Source organism: Monomorium pharaonis, chromosome 7 (genome assembly GCF_013373865.1).
Source record: "Monomorium pharaonis isolate MP-MQ-018 chromosome 7, ASM1337386v2, whole genome shotgun sequence".
Classification (NCBI taxonomy): domain Eukaryota; kingdom Metazoa; phylum Arthropoda; class Insecta; order Hymenoptera; family Formicidae; genus Monomorium; species Monomorium pharaonis.
In genome coordinates this window covers 16,330,383-16,344,662 of record NC_050473.1, presented here as the reverse complement: position 1 = coordinate 16,344,662, position 14,280 = coordinate 16,330,383, and the positions used below count along the sequence as shown (strand labels likewise).

The window sequence follows — 14,280 nt, the reverse complement described above, 5'->3', positions numbered from 1 at the left end:
ACCGACGTGGTGGCGCGTTGTCGTCGTCAAAGTTTTCTGTCAAAGTAGTCTGACGTCAAATAAAAATCATTTGAAAGAACCGGTCTCGATCCGGAAACGCCCTTTGAAATTATATCTCACTAATGACGTTGCAGCGCGAGTCGTCCGAGGACGATGGTTCCTTAGATTGAAGTCTCGGCCGGATTCCGCCTCAAGATGCGTTTTGTTCACGTCACTCCGACGACGCGATGACGACGCCGCGCCGCATCGCCGAGAAGAGAGTACCGCCTCTTTTCACATGTCGCGCAAAGGGCGAGGGAAAAAAAAAAAGCACAGAGCGCGGCGCGCGCGAAATATCTCCGCCCGACAGACGCGCGAGGCTCAATATTTTACGGGCGGATCCACGTGAAATAATTGGGACGCGTTAACAATGGACCTGGTCCCGTCCTTCCTACCTTTTTTTGTTCGTTTGTCTTGTTTTTGTTTCCTCCCTGCTCGTGTTGTCCCTCCCTTCACCCCTCTCCCCCCGCTTTTTTTTTTCCATTTCGACGCGTCGCGATCGAAAAGTTAATAGATACGTGAAATGGCGCGCGATATTCGTTACCGTGCCGCGCCGATTTTATTTGTAACTCGAAAATTCGCTGTTTCACAAAACGAGATTCGCAGATACGTACGTATCTGAAGCTGCGCGCTCTGACCGGAAAATATTTTTTCCGTGACAGCTCCGCGGGAACGACAAAAAAAAAAGGAACAGAGGAAAAAGAGGGCGGAAGGGAGGGACGGGCGGCCGGTGATAATCAATCGAAAAATGATTTCGAATGGCGTAACGGACCGGTTGCCGCGTCATAAATCTTGAAACCTAGCGATTAAGCAGATATGTCCATCTGCCAAAGCGAATATTCACAATTTTTGATATACGGGAACGAATCCGGAATACAATTACACGCGTGTGTCGAAATGTGCACAACTTGAAAACGTTCTATCTGACCGGAGTTGTCTCAAGCATTGTGCTCGACCGCGGCGGCCAATCGGCGACTGGATATTCAACCGCGATAAAAGTGCATTTAAATAAATGCGTAAATTGTAACAGGGTGTATTTATCATTCCGGCGTTACAGTATCTCACATTCGCTGCGATTGCAACTTTTCGTAATTCAGTATTCAAATATTATCGTTTCCTGAGGACAAGAGAATAATTGTCAGCTTTATATCTCTTCCGTTATGTTGATTTTTATTAATATTTTATAAATTATTCAACGATTATTTCTTGTTTGCATTATATATATATATATATAAATTGTGTTTCGTCTGAAAAAACGCTTCATCGGAAAACAACATAGGTATCTGCGAATACGTTCGTCGATGGAACAAATTTCTCCGTGCGTAATAAAAAGACGCAGATTGGAAAGGTATTTATTAATAAACGAATACTCACGAATTTATAGATTATGTATGTATGCATTATTCGCGAATTAAAAAGTAGATTAAATAATAAGATAAAAAAAACGATTCTTGGACAAATGGTGGAAGTGTTCTTAATAATAAAGACAAAACCGTGAAAATGATCCTGGAATTGTTATCACAACGAAAAGAATAAAAATGTTTAATTTGGAAGTGGGTGGGCACATCAGATACGGGCGACGTGGCCCGTAAAAACCTCGAAGGTGCTTCGAATCTGCGAGAGAGAAAGAGAAGCTCTTAAAAGCGGCCCCGCCTTTATCTTCCACCTCTTTTTTTTTTTTCACTGGAAATCCGGATTTCATTAAAGCCGCGGGCGCAGCCGTGCATACGATCGTCCGCCAAGATATCCCTGCCGAGGCATTATCCTCCGGGTGACGTCTATTCACTAATTTCACGGCGCGGCGCATGCACGCGCGGCCAGCCAATTGCACATCCTCGCGCGAACGCCGTTTCAAAGTCGGTCCGCCGGCGAATACATTCGCGCGCGGGTCAGCCATTCTATTTCTGGCAGCGTGCCGGGCGACATTAATCCTCGGAGACCGCGGACATAAAGGTAGGCGGGTAGGTAGGTCGGCGAGTGAACGAGAAGAGAAAAGTCCGCTTCTCTCCATTTGGATTCGTCGCCGGGACGAAAATACCCCTTTTGTTTCTTCTAATGCCTGCCCTTTCTCTCCGCCGTCGTCCCTCGTTTTCGCTTCGCTCCCTCTCCGACCGCGTCGCTCTCTCCCTCTCTCCCTCTCTACACCCTCGCTTTCCGTGGTCGCGTTCCTCCTTCTCCTTCCTGCTCCCGAACCCGCGCGGGGTTCGCCTTTGCTCGTTCGTGCCCCCTGCCCCCTTCCCCTCCGACGGGACGCACGACCAGAATCTGCACCCTTGTCGTGTCTCTGGGATAATGAAAGGACCGTCGAAACGCGATGTCCATTGACGACGTAGTCGACCCGCCTCGTTTAATCCTGCCGGAGTACGTACACCGGAATCCGTATATCACGTGGAAATAAAGAGTTTACCGTCCGTCACTAAAAGCATCATCGTCCGCGACGCATCCGGGAAATCCCCGGGATCCGTTTCCGCGGTTGTGCGGAACGCACGCCTCTCGTAATTATGCATTACACTTTCCGCTCCTCCCGTCGGTTTCAGACGGCGCGTCGCCCTTTTTTTTTTTCGCCTCTCGCGTTTCAGTTACGTCGGGAAATTTTTTTTATTTATTTATCGAGAGAAGCCGAAACAAAAAATTATTACTGTATCGAAAATTTTTTATTTAGAACTCCACTGTCGGCGGCAATGATACGCTTTATAAACACAATTGTTTCGCGCAAAAAAAAAAAGAGGAACGAAACGTCGATGACGTTGAATTCTTTCTGTAGCCGATACCGACAAGAATTCCATTCTTTGATCACGAGAGGCGGCGGAATAACTCTCGGCATTCGGTGCACTCGGCCATTATCATCGCGGCCAACTGCCTTCGGTTACAAAGTGCGACACATTTCCGTTTTGTTAGCGTTATTAGGTGAATGCGAACGGGTCGTCGTGAATCGCGGGCCGATCAAATCGAAATTTCCTGCGGCGACATGGGGATATGCGATCGCTATATTCACCCCCGTCAAATACGGGGGACGGAAGTTGAGGTCTGCTTTCGGCAGGGGCGGCCATCGACAGTGCGGGACCATCGATACTCAGGATGCCATGGCGATCGTGTGGAAACTGTAAGTCGCGGACGTGAGCCATCGGCGATACGTGATCCCGCGAAGTGGACCGTCCCCAGCACGTACGGCTATTGCGGAGTAAAGCTGGTTTATACCCATACCATCCCCCTGGAAGCATCCTTTAAGCCACTATCGACGATACACGGCTATCGATTGAACGTACGTTTGAAAAGGAGATTCCGCCGTGGACGGTGACGGGCGCGAAGTTAACGGCGCGGGCGAGGGAGAAAAAATTGAAACGGGAACAATACACACGACTTGCAATAAGTGATATTAATAACAATATACATGTCATTATACTAAGGAGGTGTTATCAGGTTGGTCAAACGACAGCCAACCACTCATTTCGAACTTGCTATTTTTTAGCAGCACGTGGTCGTTCGTAAGCTTAGACTTTAATAACTCCGGGAAAGAATTTACGGTAATAGAGGGAGAGAGAAAGAGAGAGAAAGAGAGATCCTGCCGTAACAGAGAGTGTATACATGTCGCGTTTAAGCGCGTTTCCATTGCCGACTTAATTTCACCCACGGCTTCTTCCATCCAAAATTCGTTTGCGAGTTTGAATATGAGAATGCAAAGAGGGAGAGAAAGAGAAAGAGAAAGAGAGAGAGGGAGAAAGAGAGAGAGCGCCTCGATTATATCCGAGGCAATTTATTTGAATATTCTTTATTTAAACCGTAACTTCAATACTTTGATGCTGTTGGAAGTCACAAATTCTGTAACGTGTGCTGTGTGAAATGCGCTGAATAATCCAGCATGCCTCTGAGCGGCATACTGACAAGAGAGAGAAAGAAAAAGAGAGAGGGAGGGGAGGGGGGAGAGAGAGAGAGAGAGAGAGAGAGAGAGAGAGAGAGAGAGAGAGCGATGTTATACAAAAATGAGAATTTAAGAGTACTCCATCACACACAGGACGCTCATGGGGTACAAGTACTTCTAGAAAATATTAAATTTCGTGTTATTTACGCATTTATTACCCTCGCGTACATCCCGCGTTGGATAAAATGCCGGAATCTTTTCAGTTTGCTTCGGTATTATACGCGGGTGCTCAACCGTTTACAGCAATTACGGAAAATATTTTGTTTGATATCAATTAATTTGTTTGCCAGTTAATAAATAGCGAGATAAATTGCGCGCGCGTACGGATGAATCGCGATGAACCGCGCCCTGTAACGCGAGCAACCGCACTAATTTCTCTTTCTCTCTGTTTTTTTTTTTTTTTTTTTTTTAGGGGATGGAATACCGCGGCGATTCGCGTCCGCTCGGAGGGTCTTTGTCCATGGTGAACGTCACGCGGCGTGGAAAAAAAAGAGTGATTTAAGGAAGTTTGCGCCGACATACGGCGACGCGACAGCTGTACGTGATAGCGTGCTTACGTTTCCACTCTCGTTTTAATTTCATCGCGCGGTCGGCGGAACGGGGAAAATTTTGACCGCCCGGGCACGCGCGCGCTCGCCTCGGCGCTTTCTCGCGCCGAGCATCTTTGCGCCGGGGCCACGTTGCATTATGCACGCGGCACCGGAACGATATTACGGCGCATCCATCTTCAGATCCGAAACGCCACTACACCACGAGTTATCAAACTAAATTCTATCGCGCGACGCTTTCCCGCGCGCGGAGATTATTTTCCACGGGTTCGCAGACGCTTCCTTTTATCACCCGGTGCACCCCTCGCCTCCCGCGTCCCCGCCATTCGCCGTGAACAGCCCTCGGCCCACCCGAAGCATAGGACCTCGCAGCTAGCTCGGAATTGTCGAAGAAGCCCTTCCTACCCGGGGAGAAGTTTTTTTAGAATCCCGTCGGGAAATTAAAAGTCCGACGGCGACGCGCGAGTCGATGACAGCGCTTCGTTAATGCGAGAGTAAACTATGGGAATATTCTGCTTGTGAAGAAAAAAGAGGACTCCGTGAAATCAGGTTAGAGAATTCGACGGAATTCTGATGCCGAACGGAGAGAGAGAGAGAGAGAGGGAGCGCGCGTTATTCTCTGCAGCGGGAATGCTCGAACAACGAAGGTGACGTCTACGAGAGTCGGCGAACCGAGAACAAGGACCGCCACTAATTTATTGAGCTGTTGCGGGAACACGCGGTGTATATCGATGTTTCAATTGATATCATCGTCGTTGCATCCATTAATCGTGGGCGAGACAGCTTATATAATGCATATCCGACACCAATCTCAATCCTGATCTTATTGTTATTGACTTATCGCGGGCGACATTTAGTTTTGACGTTCAGCATCGGATTTCCTTCATCTCTTGTTCATCGGGGGTATCGAATTTTCTTAAATTGAACATGAGACCGGTTTCCGTTGTCAGATAATTGTATTGTTTCTCCTATCAAGGTCTCGCTGAAATTTCGTACCAAAATAGAAACGACACAGTAAGCAGCGACACAGAACCATCGCTAGAATACCATAATATCGTGTGCTGCGAGTTGATAATTTTGTATTCAATCGCAAAACAAATTTTCGTTACTTTGCCTCTTTGCTTAGCAATTTCATTGCAAGCTGCATTTTCTTTAATATCCACGAAATAAATAAAATGTAAAAAACAAAAATTGACATTAATAATTTTTTTACGAACACGCATACGTAGTGAAAAACCGCTGTAATTGGAAAATCTTCACTAATATTTTTTTCCTTTGATTTTTTATCTCTTTACAGTCAATTGATTTGACTCATATTTTGCTTCGGTGGTGTAAAAGTCTTTGGATGTCTATTGGCGAAACAAAGTTTTAAAAAGTTAAACTGTTTTAGAAGGATTTTACAAATGAGCGAACGGACAAAACGGGTTACTAGATCAATATTATAAAATTATAGTGGCTCGCTTAGTAAGAGTTAAAAACAGAGTTTATAAGGAGAGTCAACATGTCGCAGTTATTTCCTCATTATCGTAATCAAAAAGACCAAATGTACACATCCTCATCAAATTACGAGGGCGACAATTGCGACACGATCGAGATAATGTTTTCAATATCATTCTCCAGAACGACCTCGTCCAAGCCACGGCGGAGGGCGCAGCGCACAAACTTTCATTCGCTTCCGGTTTTTACGAAGCAGTCGGCTCCCTTTCGCACTACGGATGTTTCAGTTTCAGTCGCTACAGCGGAGTTTCCGAGGAAAGTACGATGCATCGCTCATCGGAACCGACCCACGACGATAACTTCTCGAGGAGTCGAGCTATCTCATTACGAGAAACTTAGGTCGAAATTTGCGCGAGACGATTCTAGACGACCCCCTCTTCCCTTCACGCCCCTCGGCATCGTCGCCTCGCCGTCAGGTTACGATGATACTGATTTAATAACGCGAACGGCAGAAGAACACCATGAAGAACGTGACGACGGAAGCTAAAGAAACCCGAGGCATTTCGTTCGCTTTTCTCATCTTCATTTATATAACGGCTACTGGAGTAGTACAAAAACTACTCGTGACAAACAAACGCGTTAATAACCAACGAACTCACGTGGAACGCGATTTGACCGACTCAAAACGATGATATCATTTTTTTCTCTCTCGCGAAATCTAGCAAGCGATGCTCCGTGCAAGGAATATTGTGATAACATAACAGGGAGAAGGGCACACTTGTCGTTTCGACAAGCTGTCGCGTCGTCATTTCGCAGCGCGTCGGGATAAAAAGGAATGACGTACGGGAGGGTGCGCGCACGACCGAGTGTGAGTGGTGGTGAATTCCGCTGAGGTTCGAAAGAAAGGACGAGGAGAGGACCGAGCGGTTGATGGTGGAATACAGCGGGACGGAAGGGGAACAAGAAACGAACGACGGTGGTCCGTGGTTACCGCGAACTACACAATAGTTGGCCGTCTCACAATAGAGAAGCTCAGGGCTGCGAGCGAGCAGACGGAATGAGTTTTTCCTTCGTTTCGAGTCGCGAGGACTATTTTAGTTTCCATTCTTTCGTTTCGTGCCGCGATTCCTCTCCCTGCCTCCTTTTCTCTTTCTCTCTCTGTCTCTCTCTCTCTCTCTCTTCTCTTTGGCTCACTTTTTATCTCCCTTTCTGTGTTTCTCGCGCCGTTCCTTTCTCACCATCGTGCGCGTTCGCAGGACCTTTCTTATCCCATGACCCTTTTCTTTTGCTCACGCCGCCCGGCCCTCATTTTAAAATGTGTCATAAAGTTATTATTTTACGCGATGCGCGCGCGAGAAACTACGAATAAAAGGGGACCTGACGAGGCCCGTTTCGTCAACGTGACGAGAGAGAAACGCACACCGGACCGATTTCCGGCTGAATGCCCGCGCGTTAATTTGTTAATTCCGGTCACGGACGCGGACCACCTTGGTGTCTTTGAGACACGACCAATTCAACGTTTCGCCACACAAGCGACAAAATGGACGTTTCTAACTAAAGAAAATAGAATAGAGAGGTTTAAGAAAAGAAGGTCCACTTAAAAAATATCCGTCAATTTGGAAATTCTTCATTTAAAAAAATATAATATATAAACAACGATGCACAAGAAATAAATCTGAATATTTTTAAATATAATAAAAATGGACTTTAGAGAGTGAGACAAAATTTCTCAAATATACAACAATGTATACTAAAAGAGATTTTTAATATATACTCTACATTTTTTAATATAAACTATAAATAACTTTATAAGAGCAATATTGATTTTATATTTTGTAATTTATTAATTATATTGAATTAAACATAGAAATAAAGAGAAAGAGAAAATTATGTTATAAATTTTTGTCTTTGTTGGTTTTGTTTTTACTTTATTCGCGTTCAATCGATACTGACTTTCAAGTGTAGATTGAAGGAATAAATAGACTTGTTAACTGATGATCTGGGAAAAAAAAACCTGAAAAATTCTTATGTGCATATTGAACTGTACGTTTATAATTCAATTTTTCTTTTTTTCATTTAGATGTTTTCTCTTTCGTTTTCTAATTATTTAATTAAAGTTCAATTAGGATTAGTTCAGAACTAGATATTATTATGACAGGACCGCCTCGAAGAGGCGGAACACGCACGACAAAGCACGCAGGGCTCTCCAACAAACGGCGCGTGAGGTCGAAATTAATTTGTTTTCTGATAATTTCGAGCCGGGTAGACCACCTGCACGATACATAATTCTTCGAATATTCCTCGTGTGAAACGTTTCTCTTCTCTCGGACCAATAATTAAAACACTGACTTAAATTGTTTTACGGAATATTAAATCCCACAAAAAATCTTAAAAAGGTAAAAAAGATACGCTACGTACATAAATGCGTGCTTTTAAAAATGAATTTGAGATCAATACAATTAGCCAAGTATATTTTTAAAAAATTTAGAAAAACCCCAGAAAAATTTATTTAAAACTATTTGAAAAATGGAAATGTTATCAATGATAAGAAATAGTGAAACAAAAAACTTGGTGTGCCCGGGTAGCATTAATTGTATTCTTGAATATACATTTATCAATGTCAATAACATACAGCTTTGGAAATGTAGGAAAAATACGAGCCGGACATGCCAAGTTTTTTTTTTCACTATCTCTTAACATTGATAGCATTTCCATTTTTCAAATAATTTTTGAATAAATTTTTATAGGGTTTTTCTAAGTTTTTAAAAAATATTCTTGGCTAATTTTATTTTTTTTTAATTACGAAATAATTTTATTTTAATGTTATAAAATTGAATGTAGATATCGTGAAGCCTCTTGAACGACAAATTGGCTTTACGTTTGTATGTAAATGAGAATCTGTGGAAAATAACTCAAGTGAGCTTTTTCGCGCAAGAGATTTTGAGATCTTAGAATTGAGGGTACCAATTTTAATCGGACTGGTTGCAATCTAAAACTCACATTAATATTATATAATAAACTTACTATTAGATTTTTTATTATAATGTAGTAGCTCACTTGTAGAAAAATTCAATATTAGACATTGAAAAGTTGCGAAAGAGATGTAGGGCCAAGTGATATCCGCTCGGCACGTTCCTCACCGTTTAACGTATGTATATCGCGAGTTTTATGCTTGCCGAAATTTGTATCTCCGCTCGCCACATAAAGGCAGACAAATTGCGGAACACGTTTCGCATTTAGTATTCTTTGCGGGCGCCGCGGAACGGGCCATTGCGGCTACAATGTAACGCGAGTGTACGTTACCTACCGGAAGATATAAGGATCGCGGTACGGCAACCCCGATACAAGGTGGTAAGAGCAGAACCACGCGTTATCGCCGGGAATGGATACCGTGCCATTTCGGTAAATACGGAAATAATATTCGCGCAGGAATGAAGGAAAGACAGAGAGAGAGAGAGAGAGAGGGGGGGGGGAGAAGGGTGCGGCTCATCTCGCACCTTCTCGAACGTCGCTCCGTATTACCCTACTTTGTCCCGTGAACGAGCGTTCCGTTCCATATTCCACTTTGTCCTGCGAACTGTGTGCACGCATATATTCCTAGAAGAGACAGACACGGGTAGGATCAAAGACCTTTAAAGTGGATCCTACTTTTATGCAGTCACGTTTCTCCACGGTCCAACGAACTCATTCTTCGGCACTCCAAAAAGGCCGAAGCGGGTGCACGAGCGCCGACCCGATCTTTCTCTCTCTCTCTCTCTCTCTCTCATTTTTTACGACGAGGAGTTAATCGTGTGATACCCAATGGAGTCTCAAATTCCAAGTTAAACGCGACGGAGAGTCGCAACGTTCATCGATTCATTCTAACTTTACCAATGGCATTTTAATACCATTTTTTTATCAATTATTGTCTAATGTAATTCTGAAATATTCTGTATACCGAGCACAATTTATTTTGATTTCCGAGATTATATACAATTATATGATATAATTTTATTTCGTGGCATTGTATCATATTAGCTATTTGATATGATAAATGCCCGTGTTGCAATTTTTTAGTATTCATAAAAAATTCACAATAATGCCCGTTTAAATAAAATAAATATAATCCTCCCTTATTTAATTAAAAATAATTAGTAACGAAAAAATAATATTAATATGAGAATGCTTCAAAATGAATAAAATAAAAAAGATTGAATGCTAAATTCTTAATTACATAATTGAAAATAATAAGAGAAAAAAAATTATATTAAAGAAGATTGAATTGATCTGAATTGCAGGCGAAACGTTAACATTTAATACATTAATACACAATTCTGTGTATATTAATAAACTTTGATCGTAATATTTTGAAAACAGAGCGCGCGCGTACTTAATGGCGATTGCATTTCGACGTAATCGAGACATGCTCTTCTCATTTAAGGGATAAACAAATGGCCGCTGGCACTGAACATCGAGGGCTCGTTATTAACCGCACGAGCAAACAACAACGTCGTCTCGCTATCGTAAATCGCGGCATCGCGTGTTCTCTCTCGAGCGCCGTAGTCGCCGGAAGCATAAAACGCTTTCCGTTTTCAGGATAGTTAAAATTTTTATATCATTGCGAGAGCCTCTCGCTGATGGGCTTCTCTTTTAGTTTTCATTAAGACCACCCTTTATTTTTATTAACATAATCGTGACAACCCGACGTACTACTTGTGCGCGCAAATTATAATAAATACGGCTTTAACCATTCCAACGTGCTTTTTCGAGTAATAAAGAAACTCTAAAGACTTCTCTTCAAATAAATATAATACTAAGTAAAACGAGCGGGTAGCTCACTAATCTAAGCTAATAATTATATTTCAATATTAAAATTAAGTCCCGCTCAACGAATTCTATGCAGCGCCATTGCGGCTTGCAACTCGCTCCGTTAATTACCCTCCGAGCCTTTGTATTATATTTTGAAAGATTAATTTTCCTTCAAGTACAGTTTGCATTTTTTATTTCTTTCTGCACTGGAAAGTGGCAGAAGTAATTCGCTGATGGTCCCCTTTGTTTACCGCGGCCGCGTAATAACTACATCTCTGTCTCTCCGGCGCAAACCTCGTAGCTTAACCGCGATCTCTTCCGTGTCTCGCGGGGAAGTATGCGGGTTATACCGAATGGCTGCTAAAATAAAACATACGCAAAGCGCGAGCCGTCGCGTAAATATTTACAGGCGTTTTCCCTCGCAGGTAGGAGAGCGAGAACGAGAGATGAAGGAACACGCGTGGCGAGCGAGCGGATGGCGGAGGCCACCACCACTACTACCACCCTGGGGATGGGAGACGGTTCTGCGGGGGAATGGTAGCGATGCAGGTGCGGGAAGTGGAGAGGCACGCAAGAGAGGTGGCGAACGAACACGTGTGCGCGACACGTTGCCCCGTGTGGTACTCACCACCATCCACATTTCACCCCCGGTCCCTCTCATGCATTCATTATTTTCTCGTCGACGCAGACGACGACGACGACGACAACGGTGGCAGTGACGACGACGACAGCGACGGTGACGACGACGACGACGAGAACCGTGTCTGCTATCTGCGTACGGATCCCTTTTCCCCTCGTTCCATCTGCTTCCCTCCCTCTTCTTCGCGCTCTTCTCTACGTCGCTTCTAAATTATTTTAAACCGTTGTTCCGCTGCAATATGACGACCACCAAGTCTGGGAAAAAAATGTGCGCGCAGATGTCACCGCTCTTTTGTATGTACCGCTGTCGAAAGCACGGCGCAGATATATATTCACTTGAAGAATCGCCGTGAGAGAAAGAGACGCACGACGACCTTTGGCAAGAATTGGTGGCGTTTCCGGCAGCGAGTGTTTTGACATTTGATAAAAAAAAAAAACCAGGAGCAAAAAAGAGTTGACAGGTGACATTTTGTGAAAGCGACATTTAATGACGCTGTGCCCCCTTTTTTGTCGAAAAAAAAAAAGAGCTCGCTCGGTTGGTACACGATCAAATTATCACCCTGAGTCATAAATGATTTTAGCACCTTTTAAGACCATCTTTTCTGAAGTAACAGAATTGTCTGTTACTTTTCTCGGAAAAGAACATTTACGTCAGTTATTCTAAAATTTAGCGATAAAAATAATTAAGTAGCCACCATTTAATAAAGTTAATTAATCAATTGTGTGAAAATGAGAATCGATTTCTAAAAATAATTAAAAAAAAACCAGTTTCGTTAAAGCATCCATTTAGCTATATACAGATCTATTAATACATAACGCTTTATTGCGCAGAGGTGAGGAATGCACGGCTCGCAAGTAATAATTATCTACTAGCCCGCTCGCATTGTTGCTTACCCGTCCAGCTGGAGAGAATTACAAGAGCGGTGAAAAGACGCAAAAGAACTACCCGGAACGAAGGCATAATCGTCTAACACGTGCAAAACCCTGTGCGCGCGCGGAAGAGATAAAATTGAATTTCAAAGAACATAACGCACACGGTACACACACAGACGGTAACCCACGTTCGCGGCTTTTACGTCGCTTTTTATGTATCGCGGAAACTTTCACCCGCGTGCTTTTCTTTCCGGGCGACCAGCGAGCGAAGAAGCCGTCCCCGCGAGCGTGTTTAATTCTCCCGCGTGTACTGCCGCTACTATACAATGTCTCGCGACCGCTACTAACTGTCAACATCAAAGGACCTTAATTACGGTTTAAAAAAAATCTAATGCGCTCGCTCGCGACGCTGTCGCAATAAGGTCTCGCGCGGATGGACGTGGAGTAGCCCGCGGGGTAGCGCAGCGGCCGTAAGGAAGCCCCACGTGGACGGAGAACGGTGGTAGACGTACGCGGACGCGCGCTCCCGACTCCAGATAAGACCATAGTTCTTCCGAGTTGAACCGTCGTAAGCGCGGAACTAAAAGTTCCTCCTGATATCAGTCGCTTCGCTACGCTACGCGGAAAGTAAGATACGTTGCTGCCTCTCACTTCGTTTCCCCCTTTCCTCCCCTTTCGCCCTTCCGACTTCCTGTCTCCCGACTCCTCTCTCTTCTCCAACCCTTAGCAGTTACTGATCTCTTTCCAGACCCGGTTTCAATCTCCCCCCTCCCCCCGCCACCCTCCTGCCGGCCGCGTCCCGTTTCTCTCCCGGTAACTTCAGAACGCCCGGAGAGTTCGGTATAAGTTATTTTATTAAATCCACGCCCCCGGGAACGGGTGGTATCGAGATCTTTTGGAAAGGTCGGCCGTAGAGAGAAAACTAGGCGTAATGAAACGGTGTCTACGACGAGAGAAGCGTGACGCCGTGCGCGGACAGCGAGGGGAAAAAAGATCAGAACCCGATCCTTTCCATGCTCCGCGCCGGACCGGACCGAAATAACGAGGACCTACCTGTAGGCGGTCTAGCTCGTTCATTCTCGATACCGAGAAATGGATATCGCCGTGGAATCGGCAGGTATCCCTGGGCTAAAATTAAAGTTTCGTTCGGCCCGCGGAGGGTCGAAACTCGTAGAAAGTCTCAGTAGAAAGGGTTCCACGGTAATTAGCCGCGCCTAAAGGGCTTGGGTCAAGGTCGCCTCGCACGCATCCGGGTGTCCGCGTAGAAAGAGAGAGAGAGAGAGAGATAGAGAGAGCCAGAGAGGAAGCGCGTCACTGACGGTCAGCCTCGAGAGAAAAAAAATGTGTAGGCGATAATAAAAATATAAAGGTATAATACGGGAAAGTCGCTATTTACAGAGACCGAGCGCGCAATTCCTGAAGCGTTCGTGACGCGAGCGTATCCGATAACGCGCGGAAAAAAATTAAGCCCTACAGTGCATTATTGCCAGTGAGATTGCACCGTCGGTGTGCGGTCTGAGACGAAGAAAAATACTCCCCGACCAATATCAAGCTCGTCCGCGCGAATACAAGGGGGAAAACCTCGTCGTTGCATCATATGTGCAGTAACGTGTGTCACGATCATAATGGTCCGCGGTGAATTCAGCGTCTTCCAACCGGAAATCGCTTCTCCGTATCCGCGAACATTCAGTTACGAAAGCCGGGATTTTGCGCCAGCCGGCTATAACGGTTCGGAATAAACAGACCGAGCTATGTGCACGGTCTCGACGTATAGATCGTAATATCGGGCTAAGATTAAAAAGAAACGTGAAACAGACGCCGCTATTCGACAACTTAAAAATATTAAATCATTAAAAGAAAGAGAGAGAAAAAAAGAGAGAACGGAAAAAGAGGAGCGATTAATTCCACTTTTAGATTTAATTATTTTTTTCAAATAAAAAAAAAACTGTTAGATAAAAAATAAAATATTGCATATATTGAAAAATTGCATGTATTGGAATACCATGGATTACCCATGTAAATGCTCTTTTAAAATTT

At 44.3% G+C, this 14,280-nt stretch overlaps 1 protein-coding gene across 1 annotated transcript in view; it reads left to right on the top strand.

Annotated features, from left to right (window-relative positions):
• Nucleotides 1-14,044, top strand: part of LOC105831226 (hemicentin-2) — a 56,930-nt gene extending 42,886 nt beyond the window's left edge. Inside the window, exon 9 of the mRNA XM_036289307.1 lies at nt 11,157-14,044. Coding sequence (XP_036145200.1) covers nt 11,157-11,272 — 116 coding nt within the window. The 3' untranslated portion in view covers nt 11,273-14,044. The remainder of the gene's footprint in view (nt 1-11,156) is intronic.
• Nucleotides 14,045-14,280: the final 236 nt, after the last annotated feature.